This window comes from Microchirus variegatus (assembly GCF_963457635.1).
Source record: "Microchirus variegatus genome assembly, chromosome: 19".
Classification (NCBI taxonomy): domain Eukaryota; kingdom Metazoa; phylum Chordata; class Actinopteri; order Pleuronectiformes; family Soleidae; genus Microchirus; species Microchirus variegatus.
This window is the reverse complement of record NC_139820.1, coordinates 20075258-20098063: the sequence shown is the minus strand read 5'-3', so window position 1 is coordinate 20098063 and position 22806 is coordinate 20075258. Positions and strand designations below refer to the sequence as shown.

The 22806-nt window shown below is 42.7% G+C and overlaps 2 protein-coding genes across 2 annotated transcripts in view; one reads left to right on the top strand and one right to left on the bottom strand.

Moving 5' to 3' along the window:
* LOC310941034 (NACHT, LRR and PYD domains-containing protein 3-like) overlaps positions 1 to 22806 on the top strand; it is a gene marked incomplete at both ends in the record, with an annotated part of 313773 nt that overhangs the window by 259652 nt on the left and 31315 nt on the right. The gene's annotated exons all lie outside the window — the stretch shown is intronic.
* Positions 20 to 17520, bottom strand: LOC310940537 (NACHT, LRR and PYD domains-containing protein 12-like; the record flags this gene model as incomplete). The annotated part of the gene is made up of 20 exons (XM_083905526.1): positions 20 to 1235; positions 1338 to 1479; positions 1565 to 1681; positions 2264 to 2535; positions 2624 to 2838; positions 2971 to 3026; positions 3164 to 3228; positions 4997 to 5037; positions 5636 to 5809; positions 6852 to 7028; positions 7539 to 7712; positions 8165 to 8341; positions 8664 to 8837; positions 9237 to 9413; positions 11988 to 12164; positions 12422 to 12595; positions 14377 to 16168; positions 16586 to 16788; positions 17107 to 17220; positions 17396 to 17520. 20 exons carry the CDS (start codon positions 17518 to 17520, stop codon positions 925 to 927), a joined length of 4857 nt encoding a protein of 1618 aa, XP_083761652.1. The 3' UTR covers positions 20 to 924.

Here is a 22806-nt window from a genome sequence, read left to right as displayed (position 1 = left end):
CTGTGCAACATCAGAAAACCCAAAAAGCTTGCTCATGTCTTTATTATATTTAGACTAGATTACTGTAACGCATTCTTACCAGGATGCTGTAACGAGCCTCAAATCTCAGTGCTAGCATGGAATGAGACTTGCGCTTCACAGAGATAGCATTTAACGTGTTTCGCTGGTTTATTTTCACTGAAATGTTCGCAATCTTTGGAAACTTTGTGTTGGAGTTCTCAAGCCTCTTATTCTGTTTCTGCCATAATTCGTGCGTTCTTCTTCTCTGCTTCCTTGCGGGATGTAAACAGCGAGCAGTACTGTCCCCATCACTTCCTGTAGCTAGTTCTGGATAGCTCGAGTGTGTGTTTGTTTGCACTGCAGTTACAGATGAGCATGAAGCGGCCGGTGTGTGATTTACTGCAACAATAACACTACGTGTCAACGTTTACGTTTTAGCGTCAACAGTTTTTTGAAGTCGGCGTAATTGACTTATCGTTGCAGCCCTAATTAGAAGGCACTATAGAGGCAACTACACCCAGGTCCAAGTGGGGCGTGAATTAAAGTATTTCAGAGTTTTAATTTTACAGTTTAGTAAATGCCTCAAACATGACATCGTGAAATCTAAAATGCCAACGTAATATGGCTAACTTCCTGTTGCGTTGAGAATTCCCAAAAACGTCCGGAAAAAACCTTGGACTGAGAACAATGAACTCTGAGTTTCGTCCCAATCTAAGGACACTTGTCTCTTCATCACAGGTCTGAGCACGATGCCACTTTGGCATTTTTTAACACACCTGACCTCCTTCACAACTTCCCAGGGTTTCTTTATGCACGTTAACCCGCTCAAAAATACAGGAATCAGCGGAGCAAAATAATCTCAAGAAGAACAATCTGCTCCTCACACTTTGTTCCAGGAGAAATTACAGAAATGAGAGAGCGTCCTCATAGATTGAGTTTTTTGGAGAGATAAGGGTCCTCCCTACGGACAGAAGTGATCAGAAGTGAGCAGGCTTTATTTCCCTTCTTCAGGACCATGTCCACCAACATCTGTGCTTTGTCACGTCTTTCCTTGACCCTGACCTTCTCCATCTCAGCATCACTGATGACTCTATGTTGGACAAGTTTGTCCAGAACCTTGTCCAGACAGGGTGAAGACATGCAATCGATAAACTGGAGCCGACACTTGCGGAGCTTGTCCTCTGAGGCCAGTTTCCTTCCTGCAGATTCTTCCTGAGACTCTTGTGTTGAATGACCTTAGTGGAAATGAAGAGAAATGAAGTTTGGACTTTGAACGCTGCTGGGTTGTGTTGGAGTGTGGACAAACAGAAAGAGTCTTTTATTTTGAAAGCGGTTACCTGGCAGAGGAACATTACGTTTCCAGATTTCCCTCATTTCTCCGTCCTGGAGGATCAAAGTCACTTTGTCGCATTTTCCAGGAAGAAAAATCTCAAAGGTTGGGAGGAAGTTTGGTCCATACCTCGGGTGGAAGTCGTACGTCTGAAAACCACACGTGTGTGTAGAGGTGGTTAAAGTGTGTGTGTGTATATAGAGGTGGTTAAAGTGTGTGTGTGTGTGTAGTCACCAGAGGCTGAATCTCCACCTCCTCACAGTCACTGTAGAAGCTGTAACTCTGACCTCTTCTCAGTTTACACTCTCCTGAGACGGTGATGAATTCTGCGTCACGTTGTTGAGATTCTACCTTTAACGACAAACACATGAGAACATGATCATGAAGAGGTTTCTCTCTCACACCAAAGCTGCTGGTCCTCTGCTGCCTTGTGTGGTCACTTTGTGTCACTGAGGACAATCTGAACCAAATCAGGTTGTAACAGCCATATTTTTCACTGAGAATGAGCCTCTGTGTCTCAGGCAGGTTCTCAGCAGCAGCAAAAACCCTCAACCAGGGTGTCTACAGGTATAAACGAGTTAAATGTAAGACTGTTTACGACCTTTTAATACCACCTCTAAATGAAATTTGAGACCAAACTTGCAATGGAAATACATATCCAGCCAGAAAACCTGCTAAGCCCGGTGGTAGGACCTCTCGGGCAGCCCACCGATTAACCCATTTATTAACAATACTTAAAAGCCAACATAGAGTCTTACAAAAAACACTTGAAATTACTTAAAATCTGGCGCGGCTTTAATTAACATCAAGTTAAGACTTACAATCTGAATTTAAGACAATTTAATACTCTTTAAGGCTTTATTTTTAGGAAAATTGATTTACGACTTTTTAAGACCTTTTAAGGACCCGCTGCCACCCTGCTAAGCACTTTACCTCTGGTAATGGGACGTTATCCTGCAGCAGAATGACGTCAAGTACTCGAGGCCGAGTGTTCGGCGGTCGGAGGAACAGCAGAACTTGGCCTCTCATGGTTAACAAGCGTTTGTAGATCTCGTAGCTGATGTTGTAGATGTCGTAGATCAGGCCGAACATGGACAGATGAGGGAGCTCCACCATCACGTGAGTGTCCGTGACCTTCAGTGGCTTCATGGTGTTTATTCCATCAGAGGTGACGTGGGCGACAGACAGCATGTCAGGCTGCAGCTCTGAAAAAGCACAGACTTTGTTAAACTTCACACCATCTGACTGTTTGCAACCGGGTTCACCACATTTCATACGCCGTCATTTCTTTACCTTCCTCGCTCACACAGTGGGGCAGGTGGAGCTCACTGACGCCACCTTCAGGACACTGGATATCAAACAGCGGCCCTGCAGCCATCTTGGAGGCTGACTGGAGGAGGCTCTCGTCCCATTGGACGGTCCTGTAGAGCAGCTCCGCCTCCTGATCCACAACAAACACCAGTCCAGTCAGAGTGCACTGGAACCCACCTGGACCAGGACACCTGAAGCTGAAGAAGATGATAAACACCTGTCATCGTTCACACGTCAACAGAGAAAATGTGTTCCCAAACATTCATTCAGCGGTCGCATTATATGACAACGCTATAAGCTCCGCCCAGTGAAGTTTGTCATGTGATTACCTGTAAGAGACTTTGGTAGATTCAGTTTGCAGCTCAGGTGTGAAGAGGGACGGAGTCTGAGAGTCAGAACCAAACATCACATAAGTCATGTGTGTCATGTGACTGAGGCTAAGGCTACGCTAGCACAAAAAAGGAAGCCAATCAGGTTAGATAGAGGATTAGTAAAGTCAACTAGTACTGGAGTTTCTCTCACCTTGGTCAGGTCGGACTCCAGCTCTGAGTCTGATGTGTTTGGGTCCAGTTGGACTTCAGAGTCACCTGATGTAGAACGCAAAAATGGCTCATGAGTCAACACTTTTCATCCCAAAAGAACAAACCAGCTCAAAAAGCTAGACTTGGAAGTCAAAGTGATGATTAAATCTGAATGAAGTGCATTTCAGTTTCCACAGTGGGAAGTTTATCAGGTTAATTAGCAATCTGATCGAGTCATCCATCTTCTCCCTCTTCAGGGGCCTCATGTACAAAGGTTGCGTACGCACAAAAACATGGCGTACGTCCTTTTCCACGCTCACGTTCAGATGTATGAAACGAGGAGTGAGCCAGTCAACCCTGAGCCGAGCCACGTCAGCTGTGTGGGACGGAATCATGCGAATGTCATCCAGGTTCATCAAAGTCCCATACAATGCTGTTAAACAGGCCAACATTAAAGCGCAATTTTCAGCGAGAGCCGGTTTCCCTAATGTAACCCATTACATTGTGCTTTCAATAGCTCCGAAGCTATTGAAAGCATACACATTGCTATAAAAGCGCCATCACAGGATGAATTTGTTTACGTTAATAGGAAACATTTTCATTCCATCAATGTTCAAACCATATGTGATGCGCAAATGCAGCTAAATAACATCGTGTAAGGTGGTCTGGTCCAACGCATGACTCATTCATAATGACTAACAGCATGGGAACAGGCTGGAGGCTGGCACAGTGCACGATGGGTGGCTTCTGGGTGATTAAATAGTTTATTCTTTCAATTGTCCCGTATGTAAACCAGCACAATGCACATTTGGGCATGTGCGCATTCACATATCATGTTTTTTGCTTTTCTTTATTTTCTGCTGGTGAAATTAGAGCTGCAGAGCTTTCTAACAAGCCCCTGATAATGTCAGTAAAATCGGGCGTAAAGTTGCAAATGTCGGCCGCGGCGCACTTCTACATTCATTAATTGTGAGAAATAAATAAAAAAATTAAACATGAGTCAAAGTGTTTAATATCCTGCCATCTTTACGCACGAGCGATGTGTGAGCAGCTGATTGTATGACCTGTTGCGGTCACTTTGCTTCGGTGATGAGCAGAAACCCTCTGCTTCACCTCCACCTTGAGATCTGACCATTTCTTTTTAATCTCTGTGTGTGTGTGTGTGTGTGTGTGTGTGTGTGTGTGTGTGTGTGTGTGTGTGTGTGTGTGTGTGTTTGTGTGCGCTGCTCTGATCCCACAGCATTTACAGACTCACGCACACGCTCCCACTCACGTCTTTTTTGTCATATTTATCTCTGTTGAGGTACCAAACAAAATCTCCCTGCACGTTTTCATTCATTCACTAGAATCTCTTGCTCAGACTGTGTGAAATTCCTTTGCTTTCCTTTGTTCAGTGCGTTATTTGATCAAATAGGTGAATCGCAGGTTCTATTTAAATTTATTTGCATATGTAAATGGGGCGTGGACAGGGAGGGTTTGGCACCTCTGCATGTGCGCTCAATTCCACGTTGATTTGGGATGTACAAAGGGAACGTGCTTGGATCCATGCGTACGACAGTTTCTGGGTTTTGGCGTATGCCAAGTTTTAGTAGGAAATCCAAGTTTTTGTACATGAGGCCCCAGGTCTGTCTTGCTGCAAAAGCAACAGTGCTAACATCTACATCAACGTGTGGTCCAATCTAGTTCTGATGATAAACTTTACCTTGGTGTTTCAATGTGTGAACGTCACAAAAGAAAAGAAAATGATACAGCGATCTTGAATTGCTCACTTGACATGGAATTACAAACAAAGGGGGCGCTCCTGGGATTGAACATTTTAGTAGAAAGCACTCACATGTGTCGTCTAAGGGAGCTTCAATCACCTGACTGCCGATTCTGTGGGGACAAACATCACATATATACTGTAAACATACATAAACATCTTTGATGACCCTGGAGCTGATCATTGGCTGAGTCTTTACCATTCTGGCTATTCTTCCATCCATTTGAACGGAAGTCTTTGGTTTCCTTCCATGTCTCTGGTTTTGCTTTCCATTTTAAAGCATTTGAGATCACTTTAGCCAAGCAGCCTTTAATTTTCTGCACTTTTTTAAAATACTTTTTCCCCTCTCAATCAACTTTTAGTCAAAGTATGTTGTTCTTTTAACATTGTCTGCAACGACCCATTTAGTCAGTTTTTCAGAGAGAAATGCATTGTGCTGGCTTCATCCTGAAATAAGGGCCACCTGATTATATATATTAGGGATGCAACGGTACAGTTTCTCCACGGTTCGGTATGTATCACAGTTTTTGGGCCACGTAGCAGCGCCATCTTGCGATATTGCCTTTGCTAGTCTGAGTAGTTTAATATTAAAGATATTGAAACCTTACCGTTACCGTGGCCCAAAAAGCATGATGCATACCGAACCGTGGGAAAACTGTATCGTTGCATCCCTAATAGACACACACACACACACACACACACACAACTGACCTCAGAGTCTTCAGTCTGTAGTCTGGACTCTGCACAAGATCGGACAGCAGCTTCACTCCTGAATCCTCCAGATCGTTGCCACTCAGGTCCAGGTCTCTCAGGTGGGAGGGGTTTGACTTCAGAGCTGAGGCCAGAGAAGAACAGCTGATCTCTGACAAACTGCAGTTTATCAACCTGAATAAAGAATAAAAGATGAGACTTTAGACAACAACTGTGTGTGTGTGTGCTAGGGATGGGAACTTCACGACATTTTGAGAGTCGATTGTCGAGGTCCACGTGTTGATTTTTTTTTTTTTTTTTTTTTTTTTTTACAGCAGCAGCAATGTGGGGGTGGAAACTCTTCTACAGTGTACTACTTAATTTAAGGCTCAAAAACATGGCTGTAATGTCCAATGTTGACCAACAAAGCAGAGATACTAAAAATGAGGGGCAAAAATAAGAAAAGAAAGCGGAGTGGAGAGTTTTTTTTCTTGACTGGGTGAGATGCTGTCTTCATTCGTGTATACGGCTTATTGTTGTGTCCCCCACCCCCGTCCTAAACATTAGCGCAAGCTCGTTTGCACTGCACGCACACACACACACACACACACACACACACACACACACTTGGACATGCACAGCCATTGGAGAGAACTGCTGTTGTCACCATGTAGGCTAACGTTACAGGTGACTGGCCACACACTCATCCTACAAACCAGCCTTTGAGCACCATGGACAGCAGCCAAAGCTCCCTAGTTACCTTACCGACCCGCCCTTACCTAATCCATTCACAAATGGACTTGTCCTCCTCAATGCGTACACCATCACCTGAGACTGCAGTCTGGACAGCAGGATCACCTTTTCGTGCACAGCTTCTTTAACCTTGTTGGTCGTGAACTTTACCTGTTTGTGACCGACTTTTTTAACTGTATGTTTTTTGTCGAGGTGCGCACGTGTCGATTATCGATCGTTTTGTCGACAAAAAAGTGACTATATTTTAAGGTGAAGAAATGTTTTAAGGTTAGGTTGAGTGTAGGGTAAGGTTAGGGTCAGGGTTAAGATTAGGCCAGTGGTAATTACGGTTAAGTTTAGAGTAAGTTTCCAGGAAATGAATGTAAGTCAATGCAATGACCCCTGAAGTCATGAAAACCTCACGTGTGTGTGTGAATCAAATGAGTTTAATGTTAACAAAATGAAAGTTTAAAAAAACAACAGCAGCATCAGTCAGTGAACTCACCTCAGAGTCTTCAGTCTACAATGTGGACTCTCCAGTCCAGAACACAGCTGCTTCACTCCTGAATCCTGCAGACCATCGTTGTAGCCCAGGTCCAGTTCTCTCAGGTGAGAGGAGTTTGACTTCAGAACTGAAGCCAGAGAAGAACAGCTGATCTGTGACAAACTGCAGTTTATCAACCTGAATAAAGAATAAAAGATAAGACTTTAGACAGCACCTGTGTGTGTGTGTAGGCGAGCTAAACGACACTCAAGGAGCTAACGGAGCTAACCGGTAAACAGTGCCTCCCCATTTTAACAATAGGGAGGCACGTAAACATGCCGTTACACGCGTCTTTTTCCGGTCAGTCGTCATGGAAACTCGCCATGCGTTATAACGCCGTTAGCGTGCCCAGCACTTATAATATAGTTTTTTAATCAAATTATGACAGCCCCGGACCGGCCCAAAACATGCAGTTTACCCGACCTGCGCACCCCCCCCAAAAAAACTCTGCGGTCTGCATGATTAACATGAGGCTTATTTTCAGGCCAAAAAAACCCCGGAAAAATCACACCCCTGGTGTGTGTGTGTGTGTGAGAGAGAGAGTGCGAGAGTGTGAGAGTGTGCATGTATGTGTGTGAATCAAATGAGTTTAGTGTTAATAAAATGAAAGTTTAAAAAAACAACAGCAGCTTCAGTCAGTGAACTCACTTCAGAGTCTCCAGTCTACAATGTGGACTCTCCAGTCCAGAACACAGCTGCTTCACTCCTGAATCCTCCAGATCGTTGCCACTTAGGTCCAGTTCTCTCAGTTGGGAGGAGTTTGACTTCAGAACTGAGGCCAGAGAAGAACAGCTGATCTCTAACAAACTGCAGTGTCTCAACCTGAATAAAGAATAAAATTGTGAGTGTGTATGTTAGTGATGCAACAATATTTGGTATTTTACCAAACCGTTCAGTATACCCTTTTCGGTTCAATACACATACCTCTCATTTACGTCACCATCATCCGTCACTTTCACTTGGAGCAGCTCGGTGTCATGTTCACATTTGATTGTATTTGTAGTGTTAAGTAGTTTCTGTGAGTGGGTTAAAATGTTGTTTATTTTTATTGGATAGCACTAAACTTTATATTTATTTTTAATTTGCGTGATTTTATGTTTGCTGTTTAATTTGATCTGATAGTGCACTACTGTTTACATAAAGTTTGTGGTTTGATTATACCTGTGCTTTTAATTATTTTTACAATGCGATATTGCCTTTGCTTGTCTGAGCAGTTTTATATTAAGATATCGAAACCGTACCGATACCCAAAAAGCTTCAGTCAGTGAACTCACCCCAGAGTCTCCAGTCTACAATGTGGACTCTCCAGTCCAGAACACAGCAGCTTCACTCCTGAATCCTGCAAATCCTCGTTCCAACGCAGGTCCAGTTCTCTCAGGTGGGAGGAGTTTGACTTCAGAACTGAAGCCAGAGAAGAACAGCTGATCTTTGACAAACTGCAGCCACTCAACCTGAATAAAGAATAAAAGATGAGCCTTTAAACGACTGTGTGTGTGTGAGAGAGAGAGAGAGAGAGAGAGAGAGAGAGAGAGAGAGAGAGAGAGAGAGAGAGAGAGAGAGAGAGAGAGAGAGAGAGAGAGAGAGAGAGAGAGAGAGAGAGAGAGAGAGAGAGAGAGAGAGTGTGTGTGTGTGTGTGTGTGTGTGTGTGTGTGTGTGTGTGTGTGTGTGTGTGTGTGTGTGTGTGTGTGTGTGTGTGTGTGTGAATCAAATGAGTTTAATGTAAACAAAATAAAAGTTTAAAAAAACAACAGCAGCTTCAGTCAGTGAACTCACCCCAGAGTCTTCAGTCTACAATGTGGACTCTCCAGTCCAGAACACAGCAGCTTCACTCCTGAATCCTTCAGAGGGTTGTCACTCAGGTCCAGTTCTCTCAGGTGGGAGGGGTTTGACTTCAGAACTGAGGCCACAGAAGAACAGCTGATCTTTGACAAACTGCAGCGACTCAACCTGAATAAAAAATAAAAGATGAGACTTGAGACAACGACTGTGAGAGAGAGAGAGAGAGAGAGAGAGAGAGAGAGAGAGAGAGAGAGAGAGAGAGAGAGAGTGTATTAAATTGTGTAAGTGTATACAATTTAACACCATAGAAAAAAAACAGTGTAATTTGCAGGTCCGTTATGTATACGCAAACTAATTCCTCACAGAGATTGGTGTGTTTACACAACTCATGCCGTCTGCTTCACTGTGACACTCAGCCAAGAAGGCACTTACTTCAAATATTATTTCACATTTCTACTACAAAGATCGCCCAGTTTTAATAGACATTCATCTTTTAAACAGTGAAATATCTCTTCAATAAAAATGAAAGTTCAAAAAAACAACAGCAGCTTCAGTCAGTGAACTCACCCCAGAGTCTTCAGTCTACAGTGGGGACTCTTCAGTCCAGAACACAGCAGCTTCACTCCTGAATCCTTCAGATCCTTGTTACAACCCAGGTCCAGTTCTCTCAGGTGGGAGGGGTTTGACTTCAGAACTGAGGCCAGAGAACAACAGCTGATCTTTGACAAATTGCAGCCCTTCAACCTGAATAAAGAATAAAAGATGAGACTTTAGACAACTTTTAAATGACTGCGTGTGTGAATCAAATGAGTTTAAAGTTAATAAAATAAAAGTTAAAAAAAATCAACAGCAGCTTCAGTCAGTGAAAGCTATACTTACCTGACTTGCATTTTTACACTTTTCTTTTGTAATCTTAAAGGGACACTGTGTAGTATTTATGGGTTTATATAACCCAAAATCCACTTTTGGATACATATTATGTGCTCCTGCATTGTCTAGTCGCTGTATAATATTATTTGTTTCATTTTCGAAGTGTTTCAAAAAGTCATGTAAAATAACATGGTCACGGGCCGCTACTGAATTGCCACGACACCATGTTTCTACGGGAGCCTGTAAGGACAAACGCGAGAGAACAAATCAAGCGTCTCTTTACTTGTAGCAGAAGTCCCGCCTCCACTCTCTTCGCTTCGTCTGTTACGGCTGTGGTAGCTCGCCCTCTCCCTCACCTCACGAACCTCATCTGCTGACACGGAGAAAGACGACGAGGACGACATTTGACCTGCTGAGGATACCGTAGCGCTCAGGGAAGGGAGGGGGTGAGCAGAGGAGCAGTTCTTTGTTGTAAATTTCAGCCTCTCCTCTAGATGGCATTATAAACTACTTACTTCACCTTTAAATTGCTCCTAATAAGCGCATGGCACTCTAAAACGTAAGATAAACCCACCAGGTTTTGAAACTTATCATATAATTATCATATTATTATGATAAAAGTATGAACAATTAAAATAAACATTGATTTGCTTCAGCTGTCGATCCACAGCAAGCATGAAATAAGGTTTGTGGTTGGCTGGCCGTAGTTGTGCATTCAAGGGCAATTGTAAAAATGATGTTTATTGTGACAGAGCTGTACATGCAGGGCGAGCACGGGGAAAATCTATATTGTTTATATCGTTGCTTTTTCGATATTAATATTGTGAATGTTCATATCTAGATTTCAATACAATAGCGATATATTGTTCAGCCCTAACGATCGCTGTCACAGCTTGCGAGTCACGCGCATCTCTGACAGAGCAGTGTTGCCAACAACTATGCCAACAGAAACTCAGCTAAAAGCTCATATATATCCATTCTTATGTTCACGAAACACAGTTAAAACACCGATGGATCAAACCAGCAGGAGCGATAAAAACGTTACAGTGCACATGTTGAAAGGCAGCACCGGAGCGTCAGCGTGATTATGTAAACAAAAAAAAAACATGTGTCAGCTGGACAACGGAGAATCCACAGATTCCAGCAGTACCATTTTTATCACTCTACGACCAAGATTCACAGATCCAGCCCCAAAATAAGAGCAAAACAACAACTGACTTTCAAGAAATACAAGCAGAAATGTTGTCTTACCTTTGCTGTTTATCAAAACAAGTTATTTCCATCGGAACAAAACCACTTCTAATGAAGAACTACACTTCCCAGCATGCTTTGGGAACAAATCCCGCTCTGATCGATCATTACAGAGCGACATTAGATCGTTCTGATTGTAGAAGGACGAATGTCTGCACAAATGCGTCATATGCATTTATGTCCTTTTGACTCGCTAATGAAGTGATTCACACGCATTTGGAGACTGGGGTCTGATTCTACCGGTTTAGAGGTTTAAAACGAGCTGTCAATCACCCTAATTGACCAAGGTAAGCCAGAGCTATGGCGCTGCGTAACTGAAGACGCTGCAGAGTCACAGAGTTGTTATTACGCACCGCACAGGGAGCATCCATTTACAGCAAGTTATCATACTTTTTTCCTTTTTTTTCAAAACAAGTTCTTTTTAGACCTGTAGTAAAGGACTAGAGATACAAATAAAATTAAATGGGTTTTTAATAATTTGGTTCCTAAGAAATCTCAAATGGCACAGATGGTGCCAAACTGTGCCAAAAGAGAGAACAGAACTAGACATCTCTTTACTAAAACCTCTGTAATTTCACTCTGCTTCATTTCAGCAGCATCAGACTTTGCACAGCTCATGTCCACATGTTGTTACATGACCTCCATGTGTTTTTAAGGTCCAACTGTATATTTTAAAGGTGATATTTGCTTTAAAATGCAATATTTTTTTAAGCGAGAGAAAAAAATCCTTCAGTTATGCTGTGTTCCATGTACATTTACTCTGATACAGTGGCATCTACAGTGAAACTTAAACGTCTGGTGGAATATCACAAGTGTTATCTTTATTTTGATACCAAGATAATCCACATAGAACTTGTAACTGCAGAGATTTACTCTATTTAGTTTGGGCATGTCATTTTCGAGCAGGGACTCCAAAAAGAGGGTCAGAGAAAAGTGGTTAACGTGCTCAACAAGCAGCGTGTGTTGCCGGGATCACCTCCCAAAGCATGGTAACCTCCACTGTCCCAGCCTACAGTCAGCGTAGAGACAGACAACCTTCACACTCAGTGTCCAGGCTGCTAATGAATCTCGCATGCGCATAGCTACTGCTGTTCCGCCCTGGAGGGTGGGACTTTGAGGGAGGCGGATGTGTTCATGTTCAAATTTTTACTAAGTGCTGTGAGACATACAAGAAAGCTAAGTATAGCTTGAACTCACCTCAGAGTCTTCAGACTACAATGTGGACTCTCCAGTCCAGAACACAGCAGCTTCACTCCTGAATCCTGCAGATACTGGTTGCAGCTCAGGTCCAGTTTTCTCAGGTGGGAGGAGTAAGACTTCAGAACTGAGGCCAGAGAAGAACAGCTGATCTCTGACAATCTGCAGTTTATCAACCTGAATAAAGAATAAAAGATGAGACTTTAGACAACGACTGTGTGTGTGTGAGAGAGTGAGTGTGAGAGAAAGAGAGAAAGAGAGAGAGCGAGAGCGCGAGAGAGAGAGAGAGAGAGAGAGAGAGTGTGTGTGTGTGTGAGTGTGAGAGAGCGTGTTTGTGTGAGTGAGAGAGAGTGAGTGAGTATCAAATGAGTTTAATGTTACAAAAATGAAAGTTTAAAAAACAACAGCAGTTTCAGTCAGTGAACTCAACTCACGACAGAGTCTTCAGTCTACAATGTGGACTCTCCAGTCCAGAACACAGCTGCTTCACTCCTGAATCCAGCAGATTGTTCAGACTCAGGTCCAGTTCTCTCAGGTGGGAGGGGTTTGACTTGAGAGCTGAGACCACAGAAGAACAGCTGATCTCTGACAAACTGCAGCGTCTCAACCTGAATATAGAATAAAAGATGAAAAGTTGCTGGTTGAAAGCAGTCAGTGTTTGATCATGTGTTCAGAGCTGAGACCACGACTTCACACCGAGTCTCTGAGAGTTCACAATAATCCAGTCTGTGATGTTATATAAAAATATCATGAGTGAATGGTTGTTTATCTCTGTATCTGGCCCTGCGATGGACAGGCGAACTGTCCAGGGTGTACCCCGCCTATCGCCCAATGTCAGCTGAGATAGGCACAGCACCGCCCGCGACCCTCTGGTGGAGGATAAAGCGGTAGATAATGGATGGATAGATGGATCATATTAATATTACACGACAACGATCTGAACACAAACCGCAAAAGTGGCGTTGCGTTCCCACTTTTTATTTGGCGTTTAGACGAGCGTCTTTGGGTGGAAATCTGCATGCACACGGTGACGCAAAAGCGTGTGAAATTTGATGTAGTATGCATGCCAGGTGGCTAGGTGGCACTGTCATACAACACCAGGAGCGCGCGCATCGCTGAAACGTCCTTCTACTTCTCTCTAGTAGCGCTGAGTAGCCCACAGTCGAAAAAAACCACAATATTAACTCGCCGTAATTGCTGAAAATGACTCCTGGATAGGTATCAGAGCAGCTAAGGCAACTTGAATGTCGGACTGATGGATAGAATCCGACATGTTTCTTGTTGTTTGGCTGTACTGCACATGGATCTGACGTCAACGCGTACAGGAGGATAGCCAGCGTGACGACGCTGAAGTTGGCACCACATTCGCAAATGTGTTGCCAACTTCAGCGTCGAATGTGGTGCCAACTTCAGCGTCGTGCCATCGTGAGCAGCTCAGAAAACACTTTTGCGTTTTCAACCCTTTAGATGGGAACGCGACAGAGGAGCGTTTTTAAGATTTCCACTCTGGAGGGCGGTATATATATGTCTAATATACCGCCATACTGGTGTATATGATTACAAAGTTCAGAACGCTGTGGTCTTGGTCATTAGTTCATTTACTTATTTTTGTGTAGGTAATGTTGTGAACTATGTTTATCCTTAAATAAACTACATATACAGGTAGTTGTATTAGTTTGTCCTGTTATTGACGTCATGCTGTCATAACCTGACAGTCTGGCTGATTGAAAGCCCCAGATGCAGCGGATGCAACGCACACCAGATGCGCAATGCAAATACTATGCGAATATATTCGAATATCTGTGTTTTTTTAGAGGGAATATTCGAATATCATTTTTGAGTAATTTTGACAGCCCTAGTAAGCATGTCTTGGAATATCAAGAATACTCAGTTAAGGTCGGCACCCTCCACATCAGTAGGTAACATGGGGAATTTTTATAAAAAATGTTGATTTGCACCTTAAAAGTTCTGTATTTTGACTGCAATTGTTTTTGCATTCTAATTCCTCACTTCATTAGAATTATGAGTAGCTCTTCTTTGTAAACAACATCATTTTATGGGGCCAAGTGAACCTGTACTAGTGTGGAGTTATTCTAAAGTATTCATGACAGTAAAATAGACCATCCTAAGTTAATCTACTGCAGTAATTCTGTTCTCAACCAGTAGAAAATGCTGTGAACAGCTGATTATGTATAAGTCACACAAAGAGAAAGTTAACAATGAAACACTAACAGTAAATGACAAAATAAAGACGTTCAAAGCAAGAATCACAAGCAGCTGATAGAGCTGCATCATTTAAAATATGAAAAACAACACGGCTGATTCACAAAGTGAGAAGAATGAGAATATTTGATCAACCATCACTGTTATTGATCATGTCTGAACTTACTTGGCCTTCCTGCAGTTCCTCACAGCTGGAACCAGTCTGAGTTTTCCCCGTTCTGATGTCTTGTACTTGTCCACGTCCAACTCATCCAGAACCTCCTCAGACATCTGCAGCATGTAGGCCAGAGCTGAGCAGTGGATCTCAGAGAGTTCCTGTAATCTGTTTGACTTCATGAACTCTTGGATCTCCTGATGCACTGATTGGTCGTTCATCTCTGTCAGACAGTGGAAGATGTTGATGCTTCTGTCAGGTGAGATGTTGTACATGTCCATTGTCTTCAGGTTCTCGATGACTCTCTGGATGATTTCTGGACTGCTCTGAGTCTGACCCAGCAGACCTCTTAAGAGTCTCTGGTTGGACTCCAGACAGAGTCCATGAAGGAAGCGGACAAACAGGTCCAGGTGACCATTTTCACTTTGAAGGGATTTCTCCATGGCTGCTTCCAGGAACACGTCCAGACCACCATCATATTCTTTTTTTCTGAAGAAGTCCTGCAGTACCTCTGTCTTGCTGTTGGTGAAACAGTGGAACATGTAGACTGCAGCCAGATGCTCCTGAACGCTCAGATGAACAAAGCAGTAAACTGTTTTCTCGAAGATCACACTCTCTCTTTCGAAGATCCCTGTAAAAACTCCTGAGTAAACCGAGGCCTCTGTCACACTAAGACCACACCGGTCCAGGTCTTCTTGGTAGAACATGATGTCTCCTTTCTGCAGATGTTCAAAGGCCAGCCTCCCCAGCTTCAGAAGAACGTCCCTGTCAGCCTCCATCAGCTCCTGTGGACTCGTCTCACGTCCTTCCTCGTACTTATTCTTCTTCCTCTTTGTCTGAACCAGCAGGAAGTGTGAGTACATGTCTGTCAGGGTCTTGGGCAGCTCTCCTCTCTGCTCTGTGGTCAACATGTGCTCCAGAACTGTAGCACTGATCCAGCAGAAGACTGGGATTTGACACATGATGTGAAGGCTCCTGGAGGCCTTGATGTGTGAGATGATTCTGCTGGACAGATCTTCAGTTCTGGATTTCTTCCTGAAGTACTCGTCCTTCTGGTCCTCAGTGAAGCCTCGTACTTCTGTTACCCTGTCAACACATGTAGGAGGGATCTGATTGGCTGCTGCAGGTCGAGAAGTTATCCAGATGAGAGCTGAGGGAAGCAGATTCCCCTGGATGAGGTTGGTCAGCAGCACGTTGACTGATGACCTGTGTGTGACGTCAGAAACCAGCGTCCTGCTGTTGAAGTCCAGTGAGAGTCTGCTTTCATCCAGGCCGTCAAAGATGAACAAAAGTTTACAGACAGCGAGCTTCCCTGCTCTGACCTTCTCTAATGTTGGATAGAAAACATGGAGCAGAGTGAGAAGACTGTGCTGCTCATCTCTGATCAGGTTCAGCTCCCTGAACGAAAGCAGAATCAGCAGATTCACATCCTGGTTTTCCAAACCCTCAGCCCAGTCCAGAGTGAACTTCTGCACCGAGAAGGTTTTTCCAACACCAGCGACGCCGTTGGTCAGGACCACTCTGATGTGCCTCTGCTGGTCAGGTAAGGCTTTAAAGATGTCGCAGCACTTGATGGGAGTGTCCTGGACCATCTTCTTCTTCTTCTTGGAGGTGGTCTCCAGCTGCATCACCTCATGTTGAGTATTGACCTCTCCACTCTGTCCCTCTGTGATGTAGAGCTCAGTGAAGATCCTGTTCAGGAGAGTTCTACTTCCTCTTCCTTCAGTTCCTTCAGTCACATGTTTAAATCTCCTCCTCAGACTGATCTTATGTTCATCTAGAACCTCCTGCAGACCAACATCTGCTGAAAGACAAGAGACAAAGTCAGACTGAAGAAAGAATTTGAGCAGCTGAGGATTATTTTCATCTTTTTTCTGTGATGTTGTTGTTTTATGTTGTTGTCAAATGAAAAACTACAGTAATTTTCACTGTAATGACTTGAATGACTTTATTGTGAAAGACTGAATCATTCTAGAATAACTGTGATGATTGGAAAGGAAAGAGAATCATCTGCATACAAGAGAACAATAATGATAGAAAAGCAGGAAAATGAGGGTAAACCTTCATCTATTCAACCTGCAGAGGGCAGCAGAGAGTTAAACTCCATCATCTTCATGATCACATGAGTAACATTTTTAACATTTTAAACATTTTTCTCCTGTTTTTTCCATTTCCAAAGTCTGCTCATGCTGATGGGAGCTGCTCTCCTTATGAGTCTTACCCTGTGGTCCACGTCCTGTCCTGGGTCTTTGTCCACACTGAGGACAGCAGGAGTCTCCTGGTGGACCAGACTGGTCCCAGTATGGGGAGATGCAGCGTCTGCAGAACCAGTGACCACAGCTGGTGGAGACTGGATCCTTCAGGACGTCCTGACACAGAGGACAGCAGGACGTCTGCTCGTCCACAGGAACAGCAAACTCGTCTCTGTGAAGACATTTCTTTATTACTAACACGTCAGGGACAGGTGGACATGTCTCTGTGAAGACATTTCTTTATTACTAACACGTCAGGGACAGGTGGACATGTGTCTGTGAAGACATTTCTTTATTACTAACACGTCAGGGACAGTTGGACGTGTCTCTGTGAAGACATGTCTTCAAAACGAACATGTCAGGGACAGGTGGACATGTGTCTGTGAAGACATTTCCTTATTACTAATATGCAGGGGCAGGTGGACGTGTGTGTGTGAAGACATTTCTTTATTACTAAAATGTCAGGGACAGGTGGACACATGTCTCTTACTTTGTCTCTGAGGCTGCAGGTTCATGACTGAAGGCTGGAGGTTGATCCATGGACTCGTCACTCTTCATAGACAGACCACTGAAGACTGGTCCTGGAGACTCTGCTCTCTGATCTCTGTAAACACAAACATCACATCCATCACTGATGATGGTCTACTGTATTTTACCAAGTATGCATCGGGTGGTGACTGCAAGAAGTGTCACTTCAAACTACGCTGCTACGATGTGTCTCGTCAAACTACGCTGCTACGATGTGTCACGCCAAACTACACTGCTAGGATGTGTCTTACTTTGTCTCTGAGCCTCCAGGTTCAGGACTGAAGTTCGGAGGATTACGTTCTTTACACCAGTGAGTCTTCACAGACAGAGACTCTGCTCCGACCTCGTCCTCCTGCACAACATCACTCTGCTGCATTCTGTCTGTGAGAGAGAGAGACTGTGAGCTGACACACACACACACACACGCACATCATTCACATCAAAAAGAGCTGAAGAAACTACGCTGATCACTGCAGTCATCAGTGACCATCATGAAAAACTGAGATGTCCTCAAAATGACATTTGGTCCTCACAGCCTTCTAGAGACACACACAGTCTTTCTTTCACATATTTGTAGAAACATTTCCCCTTCTATGGTCACTTTATACTTTTAATATAGTTTATAGTTGTATAAAACGTTTTTATTTCTAGTCACTTTCTTTTTTATATAGTTTTTGTATAGACAATAATCACGGGTTAACTTTACACAGTTGTATTTCTGATGCAAATGTTTACATTTTATGTACTTTCAGAGTTTTAACTCCTGCACATTTTAAATGTCTCTGTACATATTTAAATTCGATGCAAATGTTCAATTTGGTGACATATGTTTAATTTAAATTCTTTGATTTCTCTGTACACATTTATCTCAGATCAATCTCAGTGTATGGTTACTGTGTTAGAAGTTAACTTTAATGCATGTATAGTTTAATGTATGTTACTGCTACTGGATGCTTGAATTTACCTTCAGGGTCAATAAAGTATCTATCTATCTCTATCAGGGTGAACCTGCTCTGTGACTTTTGTTCAGTTATTGACAATCATTACACGTAAATAGTCACAAAAAAAGATACAAAAGCAAATTCTTTCATCCATTGGAAACATATGAGGTGACGCTGTATCATGGTGGAGTTAGTGAATATTTTAAAAGAACTTTTCAGCTGTTTCTGGTGAAAATGAGGCTGTAGTTCGTTTTTTACGTCACTAGGATTCTAAATATGTGTTTCGACAACGTCTCGTTTAAAAAAAGTTGTCGATTGCGGAAGTTCCAATCTGTGAATGTGTTTCACAGACTGAGACTTAACTTGAGGCTCCGCACACACACAAATACAACAGGACAGTAAACAAACGTGAACATATACAAACGACAGTCTAACAGTAAATTATCTTCGTATATTATCACATATTATCGTCACAATCGCGTCAAACACTCACTTTTCTGTCGTTCAGCTGCGCAGTGTCGACTGAAGCAAAATCACTTTCACTTTCACTGAGAAGACTCCACTGACACAGTACAAGACACGCCCCCCACTGAAGGACACTACACGCCCACGCAACACATACACATAATATTTATTAGTAGTTTAATTCAAAAATCACAACAAGGTAGAAATAGAATTATGAATAAATATATGCAGAGAAACGTTTGAGACTGACAAAATAAAACTGATCTATACATTATTTTACAGCTATAATACATTTCATGTTTTATTGGAAATCATTATGTTAGAAGTCATCACAATGCTAACATATCATTGTTTTCATGTATAATTGAACATTTTACTTTTGTATAATTGACGTAAAGCAGACTTCACGTTTAGGAGCGGCTGCTTTGACCTCAGTCTGTCACCTCTGCTTTGGTCAAAATAAACACTTCATTCACTAAATTAACGACGTCTCATCAAATCACGACTTTTACTAACGGAGTTCGGTGGTTTAGTAAGTGCGTCACAGGCTTTTTTAATCAAAACAATGGAAAACATGATACTACTTTACAACTAAACGGTTTAAACTCACTTAGAATATGAACATAATGTGTTATTCAAACATTCATCATTGTTTTAAGGTCAAAAACTAAATTAACGTACTTACTTTAAACTCTTTGCTGTAGTTCGCTCTGAAAACTGCTGTCTCACGTTCGACCGGCGACGGCACTTCCGGGTTTATTTCCGGGTTGAGCGGCCAATAAAGCCCGCGCAGTACTGTTACTCCCATGATGCCTCTGGGCTAGTTGAACAGCGAAAGGCATCATGGGAGCACACTGTGACAGCTGCTGTCGTGTTTACTGAGATATTAAAGCATTGAATGTAATACGTTTGAAAATGAATTGTTTTCTTTTATTCATATTTCTCATAAAGTTCTCTGACAGCAGACGTTCTGTGACGTCACTTTAGGCCGTGTGATGATGATGTCATCGTGACACTGATGACAGTGTGGACTGTGGAGCTGTGACTGTGTGGTGATGATGTCATCGTGACACTGATGACGGTGTGGACTGTGGAGCTGTGACTGTGTGATGATGATGTCATCCTGACACTGATGACGGTGTGGACTGAGGAGCTGTGACCAAACAACACTGACAGGGAACATTTTATTGGATTTTAATACTTTTCATACTTTAATTACTTTGAATATATACCGATAGTACTGTCATTTCACTATAGTACGGTTCTGAATATAGCCTACATGGAGTGAGCTCTTTTCACTAATATCAGTAGTAGCTCACAGACCAGCTCCAAGACCTACAACATCATCTTGCTGCAGATGGTGTCACTGTGCATCGTTCAACTATTCAGCGCACTTTACACAAGGAGATGCTGTATGGAAGAGCAATGCAGAAAAAGCCTTTTCTCTGCACCCGATACAAACAGAGTCACTTGAGGTATGCTAAAGCACATTTGGAACAAGGTGCTGTGGACTGATGAAACTAAAATAGAGTTATTTGTGCAAAACAAGGGCGTTATGCATGGTGGAAAAAGAACACAGCATTCCAAGAAAAACACTTGCTACCTACAGTAAAATGTGGTGGTGGTTCCGTCATCATGCTGTGGGGCTGTGAGGCCAGTGCAGGGACTGGGAATCTTGTTAAAGTTGAGTGTCGCATGGATTCCACTCAATATCAGCAGATTCTGGAGAACAATGTCCAGGAATCAGTGACAAAGGTGAAGCTGTGTCGGGGCTGGATCTTTCAACAAGACAACGACCCTAAACACTGCTCAAAATCTACTAAGGCATTCATGCAGAGGAACAAATACAACGTTCTGGAATGACCATCTCAGTCCCCAGACCTGTAACCATCAAACCTGACTGAACTGGAGATGTTTTGTGGATTCTGCCAGAATCCAGACTCTAATTGGAAGCTATAGGAGGCGTTTAGAGGCTGTTATTTCTGCAAAAGGAGGATGCACAACATGTTTCTTTTGTGGTGCCTAAACTTATGCACATGCCTCATTGTGTTTGAATAATTCTTGCAGACTTTCTGTAAATCATATAAACTTTATTTCACTTCTCAAATATCACTGTGTTTGTCTCCTATATGATATATTTAACTGAAATTTCTTATCCAAAGTACCAATGATTTATAAAGGAATATCATGAACATTTACAGGGGTGCCCAAAGTTTTGCATATAGACCCCTCACGCTCCTACTTTGTTTCCGAAAGCACCCTCGCTTAATCCCAGATGTCTACTATTTCACCACTAGATGTCACTGAAATAACCTTTGAATGAATGAACCCATGGTCAATACAATTGGCAAAGTGGTTCAATACTGCTTTATTGCTTCATTTGAGCATCACTACTGAGTGGCCCAGTGCTGCTCATCCTCTCATCTCATCACTCTCATCCTCTTCTTATCCTTCTTCCCACTTCTTTGTGTCCCTTGTTCAATGTGTTAAAGATTCAAGACCTCTTTTGGTGAACTGTGTCACTACTTTTTCTTGTTCTTCCAATAAATCCAACACAGATTGAAGCGGAAAATCGCAGTTCAAAGATTTCCACTGTGTCTTTTGGAATTCCCAATGCCCCATCACTGCTAACTTCTGGACGCATCCTTCTTTAAAGTCTTTGATCCTTTTAAGTGCAACAGCATTAAGAAAAGCTTCCACACTGAAGAGTGCAGGGGGCGCCATTGCACCTCTCGGTGTGCAGCCTGCTGGAAATTATTTTAAGAATAAGAAATACAAACCACCCAACCAAGTAGTAAAGGAGAGGAGGCAAGGGACGGAGAAGAAGGCAATGATGCACTTTTATTACTGATGCCAACTGCAGTCAAACACCATTTAAAACCTGTTTTAAAACCTGACAATGGACCCAGAGCAAACCATTGCTGGCTTGGTATCAAAAAATGAGCACCTTGAACACAAAAACGAGCAGATGAAGTTGCTGGTCAGCGACCTGACAGGCTGGATCCACAACTTCAATGATATTCTGGTGGAATCAGCAGGAAACCCTCCCAAAATGTGCCAGACCATTTGTGACGAGAGACAGTTCAGAAAAGCTCTGCACCAAAGCAAACACGTCCACCGGACCTCGTCCCCCACTGACCTTAGGTCCTTCATACAAAACTCCATCTGCATCGACACAAGTGAGCTCGGCTGCCCAGCCGAATATCCTCATGATGTCAAGGAAAGGATAATAGGAGAGATTGCCCACCAGCTGGATAGAAGCATTCTGTCACATGTCTTCCAGGGCCGAAAGAGGTTCTATGGTTTCACGATAGCAAACATACCAAACAAGATCTTAGATATCAGCACACATCCACTGTCAGGGAAGGTGGATGAAGGCTATCAGCTGTATCTCACTCAGAGGTACACGGACCTCATGGAGCACTTGAAACAGTTAGGATACAAAAGCACACTTCACCCAGCGTTCACTGAATTTGTCGTCAACACATACGGGATCCTGAAGGACAGGCCAGATGAACTACAGACCATGAATTTCAATAATCCAGAGACTCTGAGGAAGATAATAACGACCACAGCACCAATAAAACTTCAAGACGATCTGCTGGTTTTGCTCAGCTGCTACAGTCATCTGACCAAGAGGAAAAAGAAATCTCAGAGCTACAGATGATGAGTGTGTTCAAATCTACACAAATTAAAAATGATGATGACCTGACGAAGGCAGAATTGTACTTTTTTTTTTAATTACAATTTTTTTCTGCTCTCAAAGTTGAAATCTGCTTGCTCGAGTCGACCAGACTTTTGAGAGTTTGGGGGTGGAAACCAAGGAGGGCACTGGCCCTCTTGTGATTGGTCACTTTCAGTGTGATCACACCCACGTGGACCTTGTAGAATTTGATTGACAGCTATCACGACAGTATGTCTGGAGCAGAGAGGAATCAGTGTTAGCCTGAACATGCAATGTTCATAAAATGGCCCTGACTCCCAATAAATACCTGCACAGATGAGAACTCCTATTGAAGCATATATTTGATGTTAGTTTTATGAAGTAATATTGATATTGTACTCCCATAATGCCTCTGGGTATCAGTGTTTACTGTGACATTGGATCATTTCATATAAAATGTTTTGATTCATGGTACTTTTACAATGTTATATTTAGTCTTTAATTATTTGTGATGTCGTTTAAAAAAAGTTAGTCCGCCTCAGCTCTTCACCTTATGGATATATATATATATATATATATATATACTGTTTAA